The 18,064-nt window shown below is 40.7% G+C and overlaps 1 protein-coding gene across 1 annotated transcript in view; it reads right to left on the bottom strand.

Annotated features, from left to right (window-relative positions):
• LOC308515895 (leukocyte surface antigen CD47-like) overlaps nucleotides 1-18,064 on the bottom strand; it is a 146,202-nt gene that overhangs the window by 27,224 nt on the left and 100,914 nt on the right. The window contains exons 4-5 of the mRNA XM_081086559.1: nucleotides 9,788-9,886; nucleotides 941-1,030 (exon numbers count right to left, since the gene is read on the bottom strand). Of these exons, the coding sequence (XP_080942685.1) occupies nucleotides 941-1,030; nucleotides 9,788-9,886 (189 nt within the window). The remainder of the gene's footprint in view (nucleotides 1-940; nucleotides 1,031-9,787; nucleotides 9,887-18,064) is intronic.

Here is an 18,064-nt window from a genome sequence, read left to right as displayed (position 1 = left end):
GTCAAGCATCGCCAGGCCAGGGGGGCGCAGCCTCAGGTCCCTCAGCCCTGGCCAGGGCAGGGGGCATGGCCTGAGGTTCCCTGTGAAGCCCTGCTGGGCAGGGGGAGCGGCCTGAAGTTCCCCGACCTGGCGCTGGGGTGGGGTTTGAGGCCTGAGGGTTCCCTGTCAAGCCCTGCTGGGCGGGGGTTTGTGGCCTGAGGTCCCCCGACCTGGTGTTGGCATGGGGGGCACGGCCTGAGGTCCTCTGGCCCAGCACCAGGGCGGGGGGAGCACCTTGAGTTCCCCTGTCAAGTCCTGCTGGGTGGGGGGCATGGCCTCAGGTCCCCTGGCCCAGTGCCAGGGCGGGGGGCATTTCCTGAGGTCCCCCGGCCTGGCAGCAGGGCAGGGGGTGCAGCCTGAGTTCCTCCAGCCTGGTGACAGGGCTGGGGGAGCAGCCTGAGGTCCCCTGGCCCAGCACTGGGGCAGGGGTGTACCTTGAGGTCCCCTGTCAAGCCCTGCCAGGTGGAGGGCGCAACATCAGGTCCCCCATCCTGGCGCTGGGGTGGGGGACCCGGACTGAAGTACCCTGGCCCAGCACCGGGGCAGGGGCCGCACTTTTAGGTCCCCTGTTAAGCCCCTCCAGGGCAGGAGCATGGCCTCAGTTCCCCTGGCCTGGTGCTGGGCGGGGGGCGCGGCCTGAAATCCCCTGGCCTGGTACCAGGGTGGAAGGTGCAGTCTGAGGTCCCCTGTCAAGCCCCAATGTGGTGGTGCTATGGGGAATGGGGGAGCACGAGGCCTCAGATCCCTGCTCATTGCTCCTTAAGGCTCATTATGGGAACTCGGCCTCAGCTGTGGGTGCAGCCATCCTTGTGGTAGGAGGATGGTTCATTTGCAAGTTTCTCTCTTATTATATAGGATTTGGAATTCTTGGCAGAGACTAACAAAAACAAAGTTGACTTACCAACAAATATATAAACTAATCCAAGTAATGCCACTAAGGCTGTAATACCCAAGCCTGAAATCAGAAGAGAACCATGCACTGGGATACACTCTGAAAAAACAAATAAAATTTTATATTAGAAATTCACATGAAATAACAGAACTTCTTAAAAGAATCAATAATGGAAATAGGGAAGACGGAAGATGGCGGCGATATAGGCAGACGCGTCCCAGGTCGTGTCCCGGAGCAAATTGAGTCAGCAGCTGAAACTAGTAACACCCACACCGAATTGGCGAAATTGCTCAGCTGGTGAGACGGTTTGCAGCCGAGAAGAGCAGAACTCCCCAGGAAAGGTAAAAAAAAAAAACCAGGGATTTGGGCAGGAAAGTTTGCCAGACCTCTGAACCCAGAGAGTCGGAGGGAGACCGCGCGGCAGCTGCGTCCCTTGGGACAGGCACAGCCCCTGACGGGGGAAAGGAGAACCGCGGGATTCCTGGCGCTGCCAGGGGAATTGAGAGCTCAGTGCTGTGATCACAGAGGTCTGAGCCTAAAGGGGGCAGCCTGAAGAGCTGACCAGACCATGCAGTCCCGGTAAGAGAAGAAGCTTACAGAAACCAAGCCTTCCCCGTTTCCGCGGCCGGCGTTTGTTTGATTGTTTTCACTGAATCCTGTTCATGGGACATTTCGGATACAGACGCTCACCTGTGCTGAAGAGAGGGAGAGTGTGCGGAGGAGTGGAATCTGGGGAGAGACTGAGGAGAGAGGGGGAGCCGGGAGAGGTGGCAGCGAATTGAGTGCTGAGACACCCCCGAGCACAGGACTGGGGCAGCCATTCTCTCTGGAGAGTGAGACTCCTCCCCCCAGCCCCCAGGCAAGGAGCACAGCCACACCCAGATTCCACCCTGTACAAGATCAAGGATTAAAATAACCTGATCAGTCCCTGGGAGTTAACAGGGTCTGGCCTATAGAGGGATTTTCAATCCCAGCAACAACACAGCGCTGGTAACTAACTATTACGCAGCCAGCTCTGGGCAGTGAACTTCCACTGGACAGAAAGGCCCTACAGCCTCAGAGGCCAACCCCAAAACACTGCCACCCAGAGGCTGACCCACAAACTGACTCTTTGCTAAACACAAAATAAGGCAGTCTGGGAAACAAAAGCGGTCTGCTTTAAAATAAGGACTGTGGTTTACAACACAGAGGAACAGTGTATCGCAGGGAAATTCAACACTCTCCTGGATACCTGGCAGGTCTAAGGTGAGCCACACTGAAGAATAGAAGAACCAAGGGACCTTCACTACTGCAATTTTTTTTTTCCACCTTTTAACTAAGAAACCAATTTTTTTTCTTTTTTTTTTTTCTTCTTTTTTTTTTTCTTTTCTTTTTTTCTTCTTTTTCCATCACCTGATTTTACCCTTTTAATTACTACCTTCTTATTTTTAACCAGTATTACTACTGCTACCATTTTACCATTTTTTAAAGTGCCATTTTATTTTCTCTTTATTTTATTTTGGGATTAGTGTTCTCCATTCTATTTTCATCGTTATATTATTGGTTGTTTCTAGTTTGCATTCATCTCCAGGGAGCTGTTGCTGGAATTTGTTGGGATTAATGGCTGTTCTATAGGAGTATTCTCCTCATATAAAAAGTCTCTTCCCCTCTTCCACTTCATTCTCTCTTTTCGCTCTTTTTTTTTTTCTTTTCTTTTCTCGCTTTTATTTTCCCCCCTTCTTTTTCCAAATTTCATTTTTGCACTCCTTTTTTTTTTTTTGGTCCCTACTTTTCTTTTCTTTTTCTCTTTTATCTTTTTCTCTTTCTTCTTCCTTGTTCCCTAATTCTCTTAATTCGGGTGATCACCTTTATTTGGGGTTATTAATATCGTGAATATATTTGTGTATAGTGCCTGGTACGTGGTGCCTTGTTGTGTTGTATTTTGTGCCTTTAAATCAACGCAGCAGGTCCAAGCAACAGCAACCTCCTGAGCAACACACCCTCTGCCGAGGAACAGCAGCTGTACGTGAAACCTCGCCCACCAGCCAGAAGAGCCACCACAGCTGTGAACAGAACCCACCAGAGGAGCTGCTGCCAACTGAAGAGCAGCTGCTACCGCAACCGCCCGAAGAGCAACCACAGATCAAGGAGTCACTGCCACCAAGGGAGCAACCACTGAACGACTCAGCGTCTAGATATGTCAGTGAGATCAAACATGGGTAGACAAAGAAACCCCCAAAGGAAAGAGAAGGAGGACTCTCCAGAAAAGCAGCTAAGTAATACAGAGGCATGCAACATGACAGAAAAAGAATTCAGAATAAGGGTCCTAGAGTGCATAAACCGGATGGAGGAAAAAATCGACAACCTCTGCAAGAAGCAAGACGAAACAGATGAAAAAATCGATAACATATGGAAGAAGCTAGAAGAAACAGATGAAAAAATCAACAACTTAAGTAAGACCCAAGAAGAAATGAAGAGTGATATAGCTGCAATGAAAAACTCCATTGAAAGTATCAACAGTAGACTAGGAGAAGCGGAGGACCGAATTAGTGAATTAGAAGACAAGGAAGCAAAACACACCCAAAATGTACTGCAATTGGAGAAAAAAATTAAAAGACAGGAGGAGAGCCTAAGGGAGCTTTGGGACAACATGAAACGAAACAACATACGAATAATAGGAGTACCAGAACAACAAAAGGATGAACAAGGATTAGAAAACCTATTAGAAGAAATAATATCAGAAAACTTCCCTGAGGTGGGGAAGAAAAAAGTCACACATGCCCAGAGAGTACCAAACAAGGTGAACACGAAAAGACCCACACCAAGACACATCATAATTACCATGGCAAATGTTCAGGACAAAGAGAGAATCTTACAGGCTGCAAGAGAGAGACGGAAAGTTACATACAAGGGCTCTCCCATTAGATTGTCAAATGATTTCTCAACAGAAACACATCAGGCCAGAAAAGAATGGACTGAAATTTACAAAGTGATGCAAAGCAAAGGACTGAATCCAAGAATACTCTATCCAGCAAGGCTATCATTCAAACTTGAAGGGGAAATAAGAAGCTTCACAGACAAAAAAAGGCTAAGGGAGTTTATCACCACCAAGCCAGCAATGCAAGGAATGCTAAAGGGACTGGTATAAAAATAAGAAATAAAAAGCTCAGAAAGAAAACAGCCACACAAAAACAGAAATGGCTACAAACAAGTACCTTTCAATAATAACTTTAAACGTAAACGGACTAAATGCTCCAAACAAAAGACATCGAGTGGCTGAATGGATAAAAAAACATGACCCATACATCTGCTGTCTACAAGAAACCCACCTCATTAGAAGGGACTCACACAGACTGAAAGTGAAAGGATGGAAAAATATCTTTCAGGCAAATGGAAAGGAAAAGAAAGCTGGGGTAGCAATACTTATATCGGACAAAATAGACCTCAAAGTGAAGGCCATAACAAGAGATAAGGAAGGCCACTTCATAATACTAAAGGGATCAATACAACAAGAAGATATAACTCTGGTAAACATATATGCACCCAATGCAGGAGCACCCAAATTCATAAAAAAACTCCTGGAAGATATCAAAGGAGAGATCGACAACAATACAATCATAGTAGGGGACTTTAATACACCACTGACAGCACTGGATAAGCCCTCTAGACAAACAATCAGCAAAGATACAGCAATCCTAAATGACTCACTAGATCAGATGGACTTAATAGACATCTTCAGAACACTCCACCCCAAAGCCAGGGAATATACATTCTACTCAAATGCTCATAAGACATATTCAAAAATAGACCATATATTGGGTCACAAGCAAAGTATCCCCAAATTCAAGAAGATTGAAATCATAAAAAGCATCTTCACAGACCACGATGGCATAATATTAGAAATAAACTACAATAAAAACAACCAAAAATACTCAAACACCTGGAAGCTGAATAGCATGCTATTAAATATTGATTGGGTTACCAATGAGATCAAAGAAGAAATTAAAAACATTCTGGAAACTAATGACAATGAAAACACAACAATCCAAAACCTATGGGACACAATGAAAGCAGTCTTGAGAGGGAAGTTTATAGCTCTACAGGCCTATCTCAAAAAACAAGAAAACATGGTAGTAAATCATCTAACTCTACAACTCAAAGAATTAGAAAGAGAGCAACAAGAAAACCCCAGAGTGAGCAGAAGGAAGGAAATAATAAAGATTAGAGCAGAAATAAATGACATAGAGACCAAAAAAACAATACAGAAAATCAATGAAACCAAGAGCTGGTTCTTTGAAAGGATAAACAAGATTGACAAACCTCTAGCCAGACTCACCAAGAAGCAAAGAGAGAGGACCCAAATAAACAAAATCAGAAACGATGGAGGCGAAATAACAACAGACCCCACAGAAATACAAATGATCATTAAAAAATACTATGGACTGCTCTACTCCAACAAACTAGACAACCTGGAGGAAATGGACAAATTCCTAGAAAAATACAACATTCCAAAACTCAATCAGGAAGAATCTAAAAATCTCAACAGGCCAATAACTATGGAAGAAATTGAAGCAGTCATCAAAAAGTTTCCATCAAACAAAAGTCCAGGACCAGACGGCTTCACAGGGGAGTTTTACCAAACATTCAAGGAAGAACTAAAACCTATCCTCCTCAGACTACTACAAAAAATTCAAGAGGAAGGAACACTTCCAAGCTCATTCTATGAAGCCAGCATCACCCTAATACCAAAACCAGGTAAAGACAACACAATGAAAGAGAACTACAGGCCAATATCCCTCATGAACATAGATGCCAAAATCCTCAACAAAATCTTAGCAAATCGGATCCAGCAGTACATCAGAAAGATCATACACCATGACCAAGTAGGATTTATCCCAGGGATGCAAGGATGGTACAATATCCGCAAATCAATAAACGTGATACATCACATAAACAAACTGAAAGAAAAAAACCACATGGTCATATCAATTGATGCAGAAAAAGCATTTGACAAAATTCAACACCCATTTTTGATAAAAACTCTCAGCAAGGTGGGAGTAGAAGGATCATACCTCAACATAATAAAAGCCATATATGACAGGCCCACAGCCAACATCATACTCAATGGGCAAAAACTAACACCATTTCCCCTAAGAACAGGAACAAGACAGGGATGCCCCCTCTCACCACTCCTGTTCAACATAGTACTGGAAGTGTTAGCCATTGCAATTCGGCAAGAAGAAGAAATAAAAGGCATCCAAATTGGAAAAGAGGAAGTAAAACTGTCCTTATTTGCAGACGACATGATATTATACATACAAAACCCCAGAGACTCCATCCAAAAGCTACTAGACTTAATACATGAATTTGGCAATGTAGCAGGATACAAAATTAACCCCAAGAAATCTGAGGCATTTCTATACACCAATAGTGAACTTTCAGAAAGAGAGATTATAAAAGCAATCCCGTTTACCATTGCACCAAAAAAATTAAGCTACCTAGGAATCAACTTAACTAAAGAGGTAAAAGACCTCTACTCAGAAAACTACAGGACGTTGAAAAAAGAGATAGAGGAAGACATAAACAGATGGAAGAACATACCGTGTTCCTGGATTGGTAGAATCAACATCATTAAAATGTCCATACTACCCAAAGCAATCTATAAATTCAACGCACTTCCCATTAAAATACCAACGGCATACTTCAGAGATCTAGAACGAACTCTCCAAAAATTCATCTGGAATAAAAAAAGACCCCGAATAGCTGCAGCAATCCTGAAAAAGAACAAAGTAGGTGGGATCTCAATACCAGATATCAAGTTGTATTACAAAGCCACTGTCCTCAAAACTGCCTGGTACTGGCACAAGAATAGGCATATAGATCAATGGAATAGAATAGAGAGCCCAGAAATCGGCCCGAACCAATATGCTCAATTAATATTTGACAAAGGAGGCAAGAACATACAATGGAGCCAAGATAGTCTCTTCAATAAATGGTGTTGGGAAAATTGGACAGATATATGCAAGAAAATGAAACTAGACCACCAACTTACACCATACACAAAAATAAACTCAAAATGGATAAAGGACTTAAATGTACGACAGGAAACCATAAAAATTCTAGAAGAATCCAAAGGCAACAAAATCTCAGACATATGCCGAAGCAATTTCTTCACTGACACAGCTCCTAGGGCACTTGAAACTAAAGAGAAAATAAACAAATGGGACTTCATCAAAATAAAAAGCTTCTGCACAGCAAAAGAAACCATCAACAAAACAACAAGAAAACCCACTGTGTGGGAAAGCATATTTGCCAATGTCATATCTGATAAGGGCCTAATCTCCAAAATTTATAGGGAACTCATACAACTCAACAAAAGGAAGATAAACAATCCAATCAAAAAGTGGGCAAAGGACCTAAATAGACACCTTTCAAAAGAGGACATTCAGAAAGCCAAGAGACATATGAAAACATGCTCAAAGTCACTAATCATCCGAGAGATGCAAATCAAAACAACAATGAGGTATCATCTCACACCTGTCAGACTGGCTATCATCAACAAATCAACAAACGACAAGTGCTGGAGAGGATGTGGAGAAAAAGGATCACTTGTGCACTGCTGGTGGGAATGCAGACTGGTGCAGCCACTATGGAAGACAGTATGGAGTTTCCTTAAAAAACTGAAAATGGAACTCCCATTTGACCCTGTGATCCCACTTCTAGGAATATATCCCAAGAAACCAGAAACACCAATCAGAAAGGATATATGCACCCCTATGTTCATAGCAGCACAATTCACCATAGCTAAGATCTGGAAACAGCCTAAGTGCCCATCAGTAGATGAATGGATTAGAAAACTGTGGTACATCTACACGATGGAATACTATGCTGCTGTAAAAAGGAAGGAACTCTTACCATTTGCAACGTCATGGATGGAACTGGAGAGCATTATGCTAAGTGAAATAAGCCAGTCAATGAAGGAAAAATACCACATGATCTCACTCATTCATGGATAATAGAGACCATTATAAACTTTTGAACAATAATAGATACAGAGGCAGAGCAGCCTCAAACAGATTGTCAAACTGCAGCAGGAAGGCAGGGGAGGGTTGGGGGGCAGGAGGTAGGGGGGTAAGAGATCAACTAAAGGACTTGTATGCATGCATATAAGCATAACCAATGGACATAAGACACTGGGGGATAGGGGAGGCTAGGGGACTGTCTAGGGCGGGGTGATAAAATGGACACATATGTAATACCCTTTGTAATACTTTAAGCAATAAAAAAAAAAAAAAGAAAAAAAAAAAGAAAAATAAAATTCACAACCTAAAAAAAAAAAAAAAAAAAAAAATAATGGAAATAACATTAAGTTTTAGGAAGAGTAATTATTTTTCTCATTTTCAAGAAACAAAAATGACTGCCCGGCCTGTGTAGCTCAGTGGTTGAGCATCAACCTATGAACCAAGAAGTCATAGTTCAATTCCTGATCAGGGCAAAGCCTGGTTTGTGGGCTCAATCCCTAGTAGGGGGCATGCAAGAGGCACCCAATCAGCGATTGTTTCTAATAATTTATATTTTTTATCTTTCTCCCCCTCTCCCCTTTTCTCTGAAATCAATAAGAATATATTTTTAAAAAGAAACAAAAATTACCTACATTTGTATACCCATTATTACCTCAGTGCAATGATTCCAAATTCCTTTCCCTGTACAGAAAGAAGAGCCGTTGCTTGCATATCATGTACCTTATCAAGTCTAGACTAAAGGGAAATAGTCTGTGAAGCCTAAACCTCCACCCAAATGGTTCTTTTAAAAGCTCATCCATGAATACAGGTGTGGCAGTTTGGCCACTAAACAATCAGCCAATGTGGAAAGCACTGACCTCAGTAGGGGAAAAATGAGTGAAAAAATGAAAAGCTCACAACACTAAAACCTGGCATGAATGAGAGCAACAGAAGTGTTCATTCATTGCTGGTGGGAATGCAAAATGGTGCAGCCACTTTGGAAGACAGTTTGGTAATTTTCTACAAAACTAGAGATATTCTTAACATACAATCTAGCAATTGCATGCCTTAGTGTTTGCCCAAATGAGGTTGAAAAAGTACGTCCATACAAAAACGTGCACTTCTATATTGTGTGTCTAGATTTGTGATTTTATAACAAATCAATACCTTTCCCTGCGGGGAAAGCAACCAAGATATCCCTCAATAGGTGAATGGATAGACAAACTATCGTCCATTCACACAACTGAATATTATTCAGTGCTAAAAAGTAAATAAGTTATCAAGCCACCCAAAGACATGGAGGAACCTTAAATGCACACTACTAAGGGAAAGTAGCCAATTTGAAAAAGCTAGATACTGTATGATTTCAAGTATAAGACATTTTGAAAAATGCAAAAACTATTGAGGCAGTGAAATGATCGGTGGTTGCCAGGGTTTCAGAATAGGGAGGATGAATGGGCAGAGCACAGAGGGTTTGGGGGGCAGGTAAACTTTTCTATATGATATTCTATGACTATGGTCCATGTCATTATACATTTATCAAAATCATAGACCATACAACACCAAGACTGAACCCTTATATAAACGATGGACTTTGGGTGATAATGTTGGGCCAATGTTGGTTCAACAGACTGTAACAAATGTACTACTTGGTGGGAGATGTTGATAGAGGAGGAGGCTGTGAGTAGATGGAGTAGAGGGGGATTCTGTATTTTCCACTCCACTTTGCTGTGAACCTAAAATGCTATCACAAATAAAGTCCAAGTATTTAAAACAGAATAAGAAAGACAAAGAAAAGGAAAGAGAAAAAGAGCTTTTTTTCTAAGAGAAATTACTGGTAATAGAGAAATTGTTTAGAGAAGATTGTGACTCTCACCTGAGACACACAGGCTTAGTCCGGCCACAGAGATCAAAAGGCCCAGCACCTGAACGAACAATAAGATGATATTGATGGGGAGCATCCCAATAGCTGGAGCTGCAAGGAAAAAGCATGTTGTGAGTGTTTAAGAAGCAATCACTTCCACTTGTATTTCGTACAGTCAAGGTCAGTATCCTAGGACTGAAGACTGACTCTGGAGCTCCGTGTCAGGTGGTGGCTGCTTTCCCAGTGACCTAAGCCATCTCTCTCCACTCCAGGCGTCAGCTCCACATTCACACCCTCAGTAGCCTTTCATTTCTGCAGGGAGCTGAGCTGCATTGGCAGTTTTTACCCCAAATCTTAGAATAATGTTGCTTTTACCACACGTGGGTATTTTACAATAAGAGTGGCTGTTAGCAGGGTCTCACCACATGCACACAAAATCACTCTGGTGGAGAACCACTGTGCAAGCTTGCCATTGTAGACATCATAACCCCTAATTGTGGTTTTAGAACAAATTAATACCATCTTAATATATAACAACCCAGAGATAGGCTCTCATACCAAGAGTTAAATGTGCTAATGGAAAAAATAGATTCCTTAATATTAAAAATATTTAGTGATTTAACCCAAAAATGGAGTGAAAAATGTTACTAACTATAGTTTGGATAATCATAAGGTATAACTTTTAAAACTCAATGTTAATATTTGCAATAACTCTTTATGATTTACAACCCTATTTTGTATAACTAGTTTTTTAAAGGGAGTTTTAGCAAAAGAATGAGAATGTTTAATATTTACTTATAACTTCAAAATCTGAAATAAGAATATGAAGATCATCATTAAGAAATTAGATAGTATGATTTAAAAAATCCATTGGCTGGCATTAAATATGTCTCTGAAAATCACTTTTTATAAAATAACTATATTAAAAACCTAATATAACATTAAAATTAATCCATTCTGGGGAAAATTTTCACTAAGAATATCTAGGGAGATAAACCAACCTTTATTGTATTATAAAAAAACATGCAAGAATTATTTCAATTAAAAAATGCTGCTTTTTAAATCAAAAAGGGAACAATCATGCTAAAACAATAAATACGTACCTATCATAAACATAGAGATCTGAAGTAATATTAATATTACTGTAGAAACTACAATTAAACCAAGTCCACTGGTCCTCTTTGTTGAATATTCACCTATTGATAAATAAAATTAATATTTAAAATATTTTCCTACATACTTCCTAATCTGTGGAAAGATAAAGTACTTAATTTATTAAATGTATTCATCTCAATACTACTCTTATAAACAGCAAAGCGTGTAAAAATAAATGCTTCCTCTAAAACCTCACACAAAATAAGTGACAATTTTTTTATTTAAGACCAAACTGAAGACATCTAAATGTCAACATCTAAGTCTCAACAAGTCAAAACCTTCAATTGTCTTTTCCTCCTTCTTAACTACCTTGGAGCCTCTTACCAATCCCCTCATTTGCTATATTCAATCTATCCTAAAGTCAAAATAGCTATTCTTTGTAGCTGTCTTCTTAATCCATCTCTTTCCTCACCACACCCTCACTAACTTCAGCTTCAAAGAGAACTGCCAAATTTCTGGTCCTAAACATTACACCCATATTTTATTCTGTTAATAAAATGAAGGCTTTCTACTGTCTACACTTTGAGTCCCAGCCTATCGCTGCTGTTCTTTCCATGTGCTGCACACCCTCATTCCCCAATCCCATTCCCATCCCCCAAAAGGCAAATGCAGTTTCAGATTGATTTGTTTCCCATGTTCATTCCCACTTCCATGTCTGGCCTGATGAAGTTTCCCTTTGCAGTGGGTTAAATGGTGGCTCCAAACATAAGCCTACCTCCTAATTCCCAGAAGCTGTGAACGTTAATTTATAGAGCCAAAGTGGACCATTACATTATATGAATTAGTTTAGGTTCTTTAAAGAAGGAACTTATCCTAGATTAACGAGGTGGGGCCTAAATTCAATGGTAAGTGTCTTTGGAAGAGAGAGGCACAGGAGTTTTAAGAGTGGAATTGGAGTTACACTGCCACAAGCCAAGGAGTTGCAGGTTGCCAGCAAACACCAGAAAACGGAAGAAGCAAGGAATGGATTCTCCCCTAGAGTTCCACCCCCCACAATGTTCTCAACCTTATCAACCATGACTTCCCTCATAGTAACTGCACATCTTAACTGGGATGAAGAAAACGGCTCCAACAATGACTAATATACTGAGAACTAGTCAAGCCACAGATATAATGATGATTTTCTCCTTCATAATATTGGAATTATATTTAAGTACTTGAAAGAAAGAAAACACACAAAGAATTCCATGAACTCAATCTCAAGAAGTGAAGCCATTTCTGTAACTTAAAAAGTGCAGACACAAACTGATAACTTCCTATAATTGAACAACCTTTGGGGAATAACTCAGTTGTATCATGTGCAGCCACCTCAAATCTTTTTCATAAGTCCGTCAATGACTAAATAGTGTCATGGCCGTATAAATATGGATGCTGAATTTACGGGTGATGCTTTTATTATCTTACAATTTAAAGATGAAGTCATATACACCATGCTTTCTCAATTGGGGCATTATTAACATTAGGGCCAGATAAATCTTTATGGCGGAAGGGGGCTGCTCTGCACATTTAGAAGGTTTAGTAGCATCCCTGCCTCCCTCCAAACTGCATACCAGTAACAGCCCCAGTTGTATCAATTGTGAAATGTCCCCTGAGGAGTAAAACTGCTTCAGCCTTACAGCTGATATAGATAATGCTGATGGGAAATAACTGGCTAATTGGTAATACTTAGAAAAAGAAAACTTTGTTCCACCTTACATAAAATGATAAACATCTGGAAATCTAGATATTTTATTTTGAAAAACTAGAATAAAATTGGACTAATCACACCCTCTTGATATCCTGAAGGAAGGGAATGCTTAAATTGTCCAAATAAAATCTCTCTATATAAAACCCTAATATGCAAATAGACCAAATGGCAGAACAACCAAACAACTGAACAACCAAGCAACTGGTAACTATGACGTGCTGAACACCAGGGGGCATGCATGGAAGATGGTGGGGATAGGCAGCAGGTGGCAGAGCACAGAACATGTCGGGCATTGGCCATGGCACTATGGTGGAGCAGGTGAACAGGGATGCCAGACCAAGGTGGGGCACTGGTCGCTGTCATTGGGGCAAGCCTCTGATGGTTACTGAAAATTCTTTGCTCCCGCACCATGGCCCCGCCAGGTGCTTGCACCTGCTGTCCTCGCCGGAGCTGCCATTCATATTCGCTGCCAGCGCTTCATGCTAACCCCAATCACTCAGCGCCTTGAATGGGTGCACGTGGTGGCTGCAGGCCCCCCATCGCTCCTCAAGGCTTCTCTGCCTCCCCCTGCTTTTGAGGGGTGATCGGGACTGGCAGCCACCACTGCAGGGACTGCCACAGTCGGCCCCACTCACACCTGCAGCCTGCGCTAGAATCGCTACTCGCATCCGCAGCCAGGTCCCAGCGCCATTCCTGATCGCTTGGCACTGTCAGCGGGTATGAGTGGTGGCTGCTTCCCCAGTCGCCCACTGAAGGCTCCTCCACCTCCCTCTGCAAGCCATTGCTTGCACCCGCTGACAGTGTGGAGTGATTGGGGCCAGCGCCAGCAGTGGATGTGAGCGGGGCTACCGGTAGACAAGGGACCAGGAAGGGCCAGGCAGGGGCACAGAAGATGTGCTGAGACCCGCCCCTGTACCCACCGCAGCCTAGCAGCCCACAGTTTCTTTCAAGGTGCACAAATTTGTGCACTAGGCCCCTAGTAATTTCATAAAAATAAACTACAAATACTCAACAGGACTCATTAGCCCTATTTCCAAGTACCTGGTACCTTATGAAAAGAATAATCTAATGGATATGTCTAAAAATATTATTTCTTTTACTATATCTTCACCTTAGGGGCTTTGTTTTGATTAATTGTAAAATTAACTTTTTACCATAAAAGTTGTTCAAAGTAACCTAAAAGCAGACTGAGTAGCCGAGAGAAAGAGTGCATGACTGAAATTCTATTTTGTTTTATCCAGGCCACTAATTAGTATCCTGATAGGGCAATTTAAAAAAATGTTATATTTAGCATTAAATCCACTAAAATGACAAACAGATTAAATACAGTAAGAACAACAAATAGTCCCCTAAATGACCATGCTAACATCTATTTTAAGGTATTATAACGAAGGGTTATATGATAACCTATGGCACCTGAAACACTACATGTTCATACTTTAGATTGTAAACCTCCACTTTATCCTCATTAGGGGGGATGGAGAGGTAATCAATCATCAATCCTGAAGCTGAGTAACTGAAATCCACATTAATCAGCAAAGAGTGAAAAACAATATGGCAAATTCCCCAAGCTTTCATTTGATCCATCCAGGCTTGGAACTTATCCCTCAGTTGCATAAGTTGTGACCATGACTCAGTCATGTCCCTGACTTAGAATAGGGCACAGATTCCCTATTTTCTAGACTCAAACACTAGTGAGGATAAAATTCAGTGTATAGGTTACAAAAGGCACAGACATAGATAGAAAAATAAACTTTACAGTGGTTCTCAACCTTCCTAATGCCGCGACCCTTTAATACAGTTCCTCATGTTGTGGTGACCCCCAACCACAAAATTATTTTCATTGCTACTTCATAACTGTAATTTTGCTACTGTTATGAATCATAATGTAAATATCTGATATGCAGGATGTATTTTCAGGGGTCACGACCCACAGGTTGAGAACAGCTGCCTAGACGTATGTCAAGTTTTCCATTCAATTCAATGTATATTGTTATCTAAATAGAGCTTGAAAGTTCTACAAAAGGGTTATGAAACAGAAGATGTTTCAAATGCACTTCACAATTAAACATTTAAAAGACACTCTCCCAGGCTTAATTGAATGCATAAAAGAACTACTAAGATTAAGCAGCAAGAATTCACCTTTAGAATACAGTAGAAGTTCATCCAAAATGCTGACTCAATAAGAATTTGATTCTCATATAAAGTTCAACCTCTTCAGGCTTACCAACAGTAACAACAAAAATAAAACACCATAAAATATTATGATTGACAGTGTTTTACTATAGAACAACGTTTTCAAAACCTTTGCATATAAATATTGGAGGTAGTTTTAGTTTCTGTTGATGGGTTCAACTACTAAATATTTTCAAGGATACTTCCAACTCCCATAAGTTAAGCAACTATTTCTAACAAATATATTAGTGAAATCTACTTAAATAATCGCAGGCAATGAAAGAGGCTCTACCTTCATGTTTTCTTTAGGGAATCATTTAAAATGAATTTCTTTTGACTCATTTCCTTTGCCACAGTGGCCACATTTTAGCACATCCCACGGAAAGTGGGGAGAAGGTATAGTCCAGTTGAGATTTCTTTCAGTGTAGAGAAAAGGGTTTGCAGTCTGATATATATGCCATAGAACTCAGGAATCACAAGGAACCTTTTTTGGTGATCTTTATTTGTCCTTTACTAGGTATACAGTGAGGCCTTGACTTACGAGTGTCCCGACTAATGAGTTTTTTGAGATATCAGCTGTCTCTCAGCCGATTATTTGCATTGAGTTGATTGAGTAATTTGAGTTAACGAGCTCCTTAATGAGCTCGGTCTCGGAAGGAATTAAACTCGTAAGTCAAGGCCCCACTGTATTTATCCTTATTTGTCACATCTATACAAAATTTAAATATAAACAAAGAAAATAAATTCAAGTAACTCCACAAACACTTGGCATTAAGATAAAGATAATTTAATGTGTTTTTTTTTTAATATATTTTATTGATTTTTTTACAGAGAAGAAGGGAGAGAGATAGAGAGTTAGAAACATCGATGAGAGAGAAACATTGATCAGCTGCCTCCTGCACACCCCCTACTGGGGATGTGCCCACAACCAAGGTACATGTCCTTGACCGGAATCGAACCTCGGACCCTTGAGTCTGCAGGCTGATGCTCTATCCACTGAGCCAAACTGGTTAGGGCTTAATGTGTTCTTAATGGGTTCTTAGCAAACTTCTTAGTATGATTTTCAAACTTTTTGGTAAGACTATGTAATTTTAAAAATATGTATGCTTTAAAAGATTCCCCTCAACTAAAAGTATTGAAATCAATACACAAAATAAAATATGAGAAATAGCAGTATTTACACATTTTAAATACTTTTAAAGCACTGTTTTAGATTTACAACAAAATTTAGAGGTAGGTAAAGACCACCCCCCTATACACCCTGCTCCCACACATGCATAACTTCCCCATTATCAACATCAGCCACCAGGATGATACTATTTTTACCAAGATGAACCTACATTGACACATCATAATTACCCAAAGCCCATAGTTTGCCTTAGGGGCTGTACATTCTATGGGCTTGGGCAAATGCAAAATTACATCTATCCATCATCATAGTATCATACAGAGTATTTTCACTGCCGTAAAAATCCTCTGTGCTCTGCCTATGCACTCTGCCTGCACCCAATTCTAGGAATGACTGATGTTTTCATTGTTTCCACCATTTTGCCTTTTCCAGAATCTCTTGTAGTTGGAAACATACAGAATGTAGCCTTTTCAGATTGGCTTCTTTCACTTAGTAATATGCATTCAAGGCTTCTCCGTGTCCTTTCATAGCGCGATAGCTCATTTCTTTTTGTCTGGGTGTATCACAGTGCATGTTGCCAGTCACCTACTGAAAACATCTTGGTTGCTTCCAAGTTTTGGCAGTCATGTATAAGCTGCTGTAGCTATTCATGTGCATAAGTTTTCAACTCCTTTTGGATAAATATCAACGAGCCCAATTGCTGGATCAGCATATAAAGGATAATTTTGTAAGAAATTGTCAAACTGTCCTCCAGAGTGGTTGTACCATTTTGCATTCCCACCAGCAATAGAAAAAGTTCCTGTTGCTGCACATGCTCAGCAGCATGTGGTATTGTCAGTGTTTACATTTTTTAAAATATATTTTATTGATTTTTTTACAGAGAGGAAGGGAGAGGGATAGAGAGCCAGAAACTTTGATGAGAGAGAAACATCGATCAGCTGCCTCCTGCACACGCCCTACTGGGGATGTGCCCGCAACCAAGGTACATGCCCTTGACCGGAATCGAACCTGGGACACTTCAGTTCCCAGGCCAATGCTCTATGCACTGAACCAAACCAGTTAGGGCAGTGTTTACATTTTTAAAACAAAACTTATAACCTTAGTGCTACCTAACACAGGAAAACCAAAATCATTGGGAGACAATATCAGGTTTTTGTGAAAAAATTAAAAATTTTAAAGTTTTCCTTTTTATACTATCTATAAAATAACTAAATCTAGCCAGCTACATCTCAGAATGAGCTAGGTTGCTTCTTTCATTTATTCTACAAATATTTACTGTGTAGTTACAATGTACCATGACCTTTTATTAGTCCATCTCAACCAAATCAAGTGGATGACTTTATTCAAGAACTGATTGAGCACCTACTGATTGATGATCACTATTCCAAGTGCTGCCTCAAGACCCTTAGTTCTAATGTGTGAGTGAAGTGTGTGTGTTTGGATCAGGGGAGGAGTGAGTAACCGAAAGTGTTACTCCCAGATCTTCTTCCATGGTTAAATAAAAGATGTGGGGCTGCTCTAGCCTAAGAAAGTCCCATTATTTAATCTTTCATGTTCATATGATTGAAGAAATGGCATGTCCCTCTAGTCACCTGAAGAAACAGCTAATGTTAGAAACAGATACTCCAATAATAATTCTCATTTCCTTGTCACTGATATAAAGCACATAAAAGATAGAATGCAGGTTGTGGTTGATGAAATCTAGTGCAATTAGCAGGTCAATTTGAAGATCAAATGATAACTATCATCTTAGTTTTCATGAAACTCTGAAGACAGAATTTTATAAGTGCCTATAGACCTACACATACCACAGCCTAGGAGCAAAACCCCAAATTCCAAGAATTAAATGCCTGCTCAAAGACATGACCTTTAGATGTTCCCTCACTAAGCGGTTAGTGACTTGATGATGATACAAGAAGGCTAACCAGTGAGCTATAATGCATCTCAGATTAAAAATAAATCATAGCCCTCGCTGGTTTGGCTTAGTGGATAGAGTGTCAGCCTGTGGACTGGAGGGTCCTGGGTTCAATTTCGGTCAAGGGCACATGCCTGGGTTGCAGGCTCAATCCCCAATATGGGGCATGCAGGAGCAGTCGATCAATGATTCTCTCTCATTATTGATGTTTCTATCTCTCTCTCTCCT

The sequence above is a fragment of the Myotis nattereri genome, assembly GCF_964212035.1.
Source record: "Myotis nattereri genome assembly, chromosome: 3".
NCBI classification, from domain to species: domain Eukaryota; kingdom Metazoa; phylum Chordata; class Mammalia; order Chiroptera; family Vespertilionidae; genus Myotis; species Myotis nattereri.
Note: the sequence above shows the minus strand (reverse complement) of the source record. Positions and strands in the feature narration are given on the sequence as shown.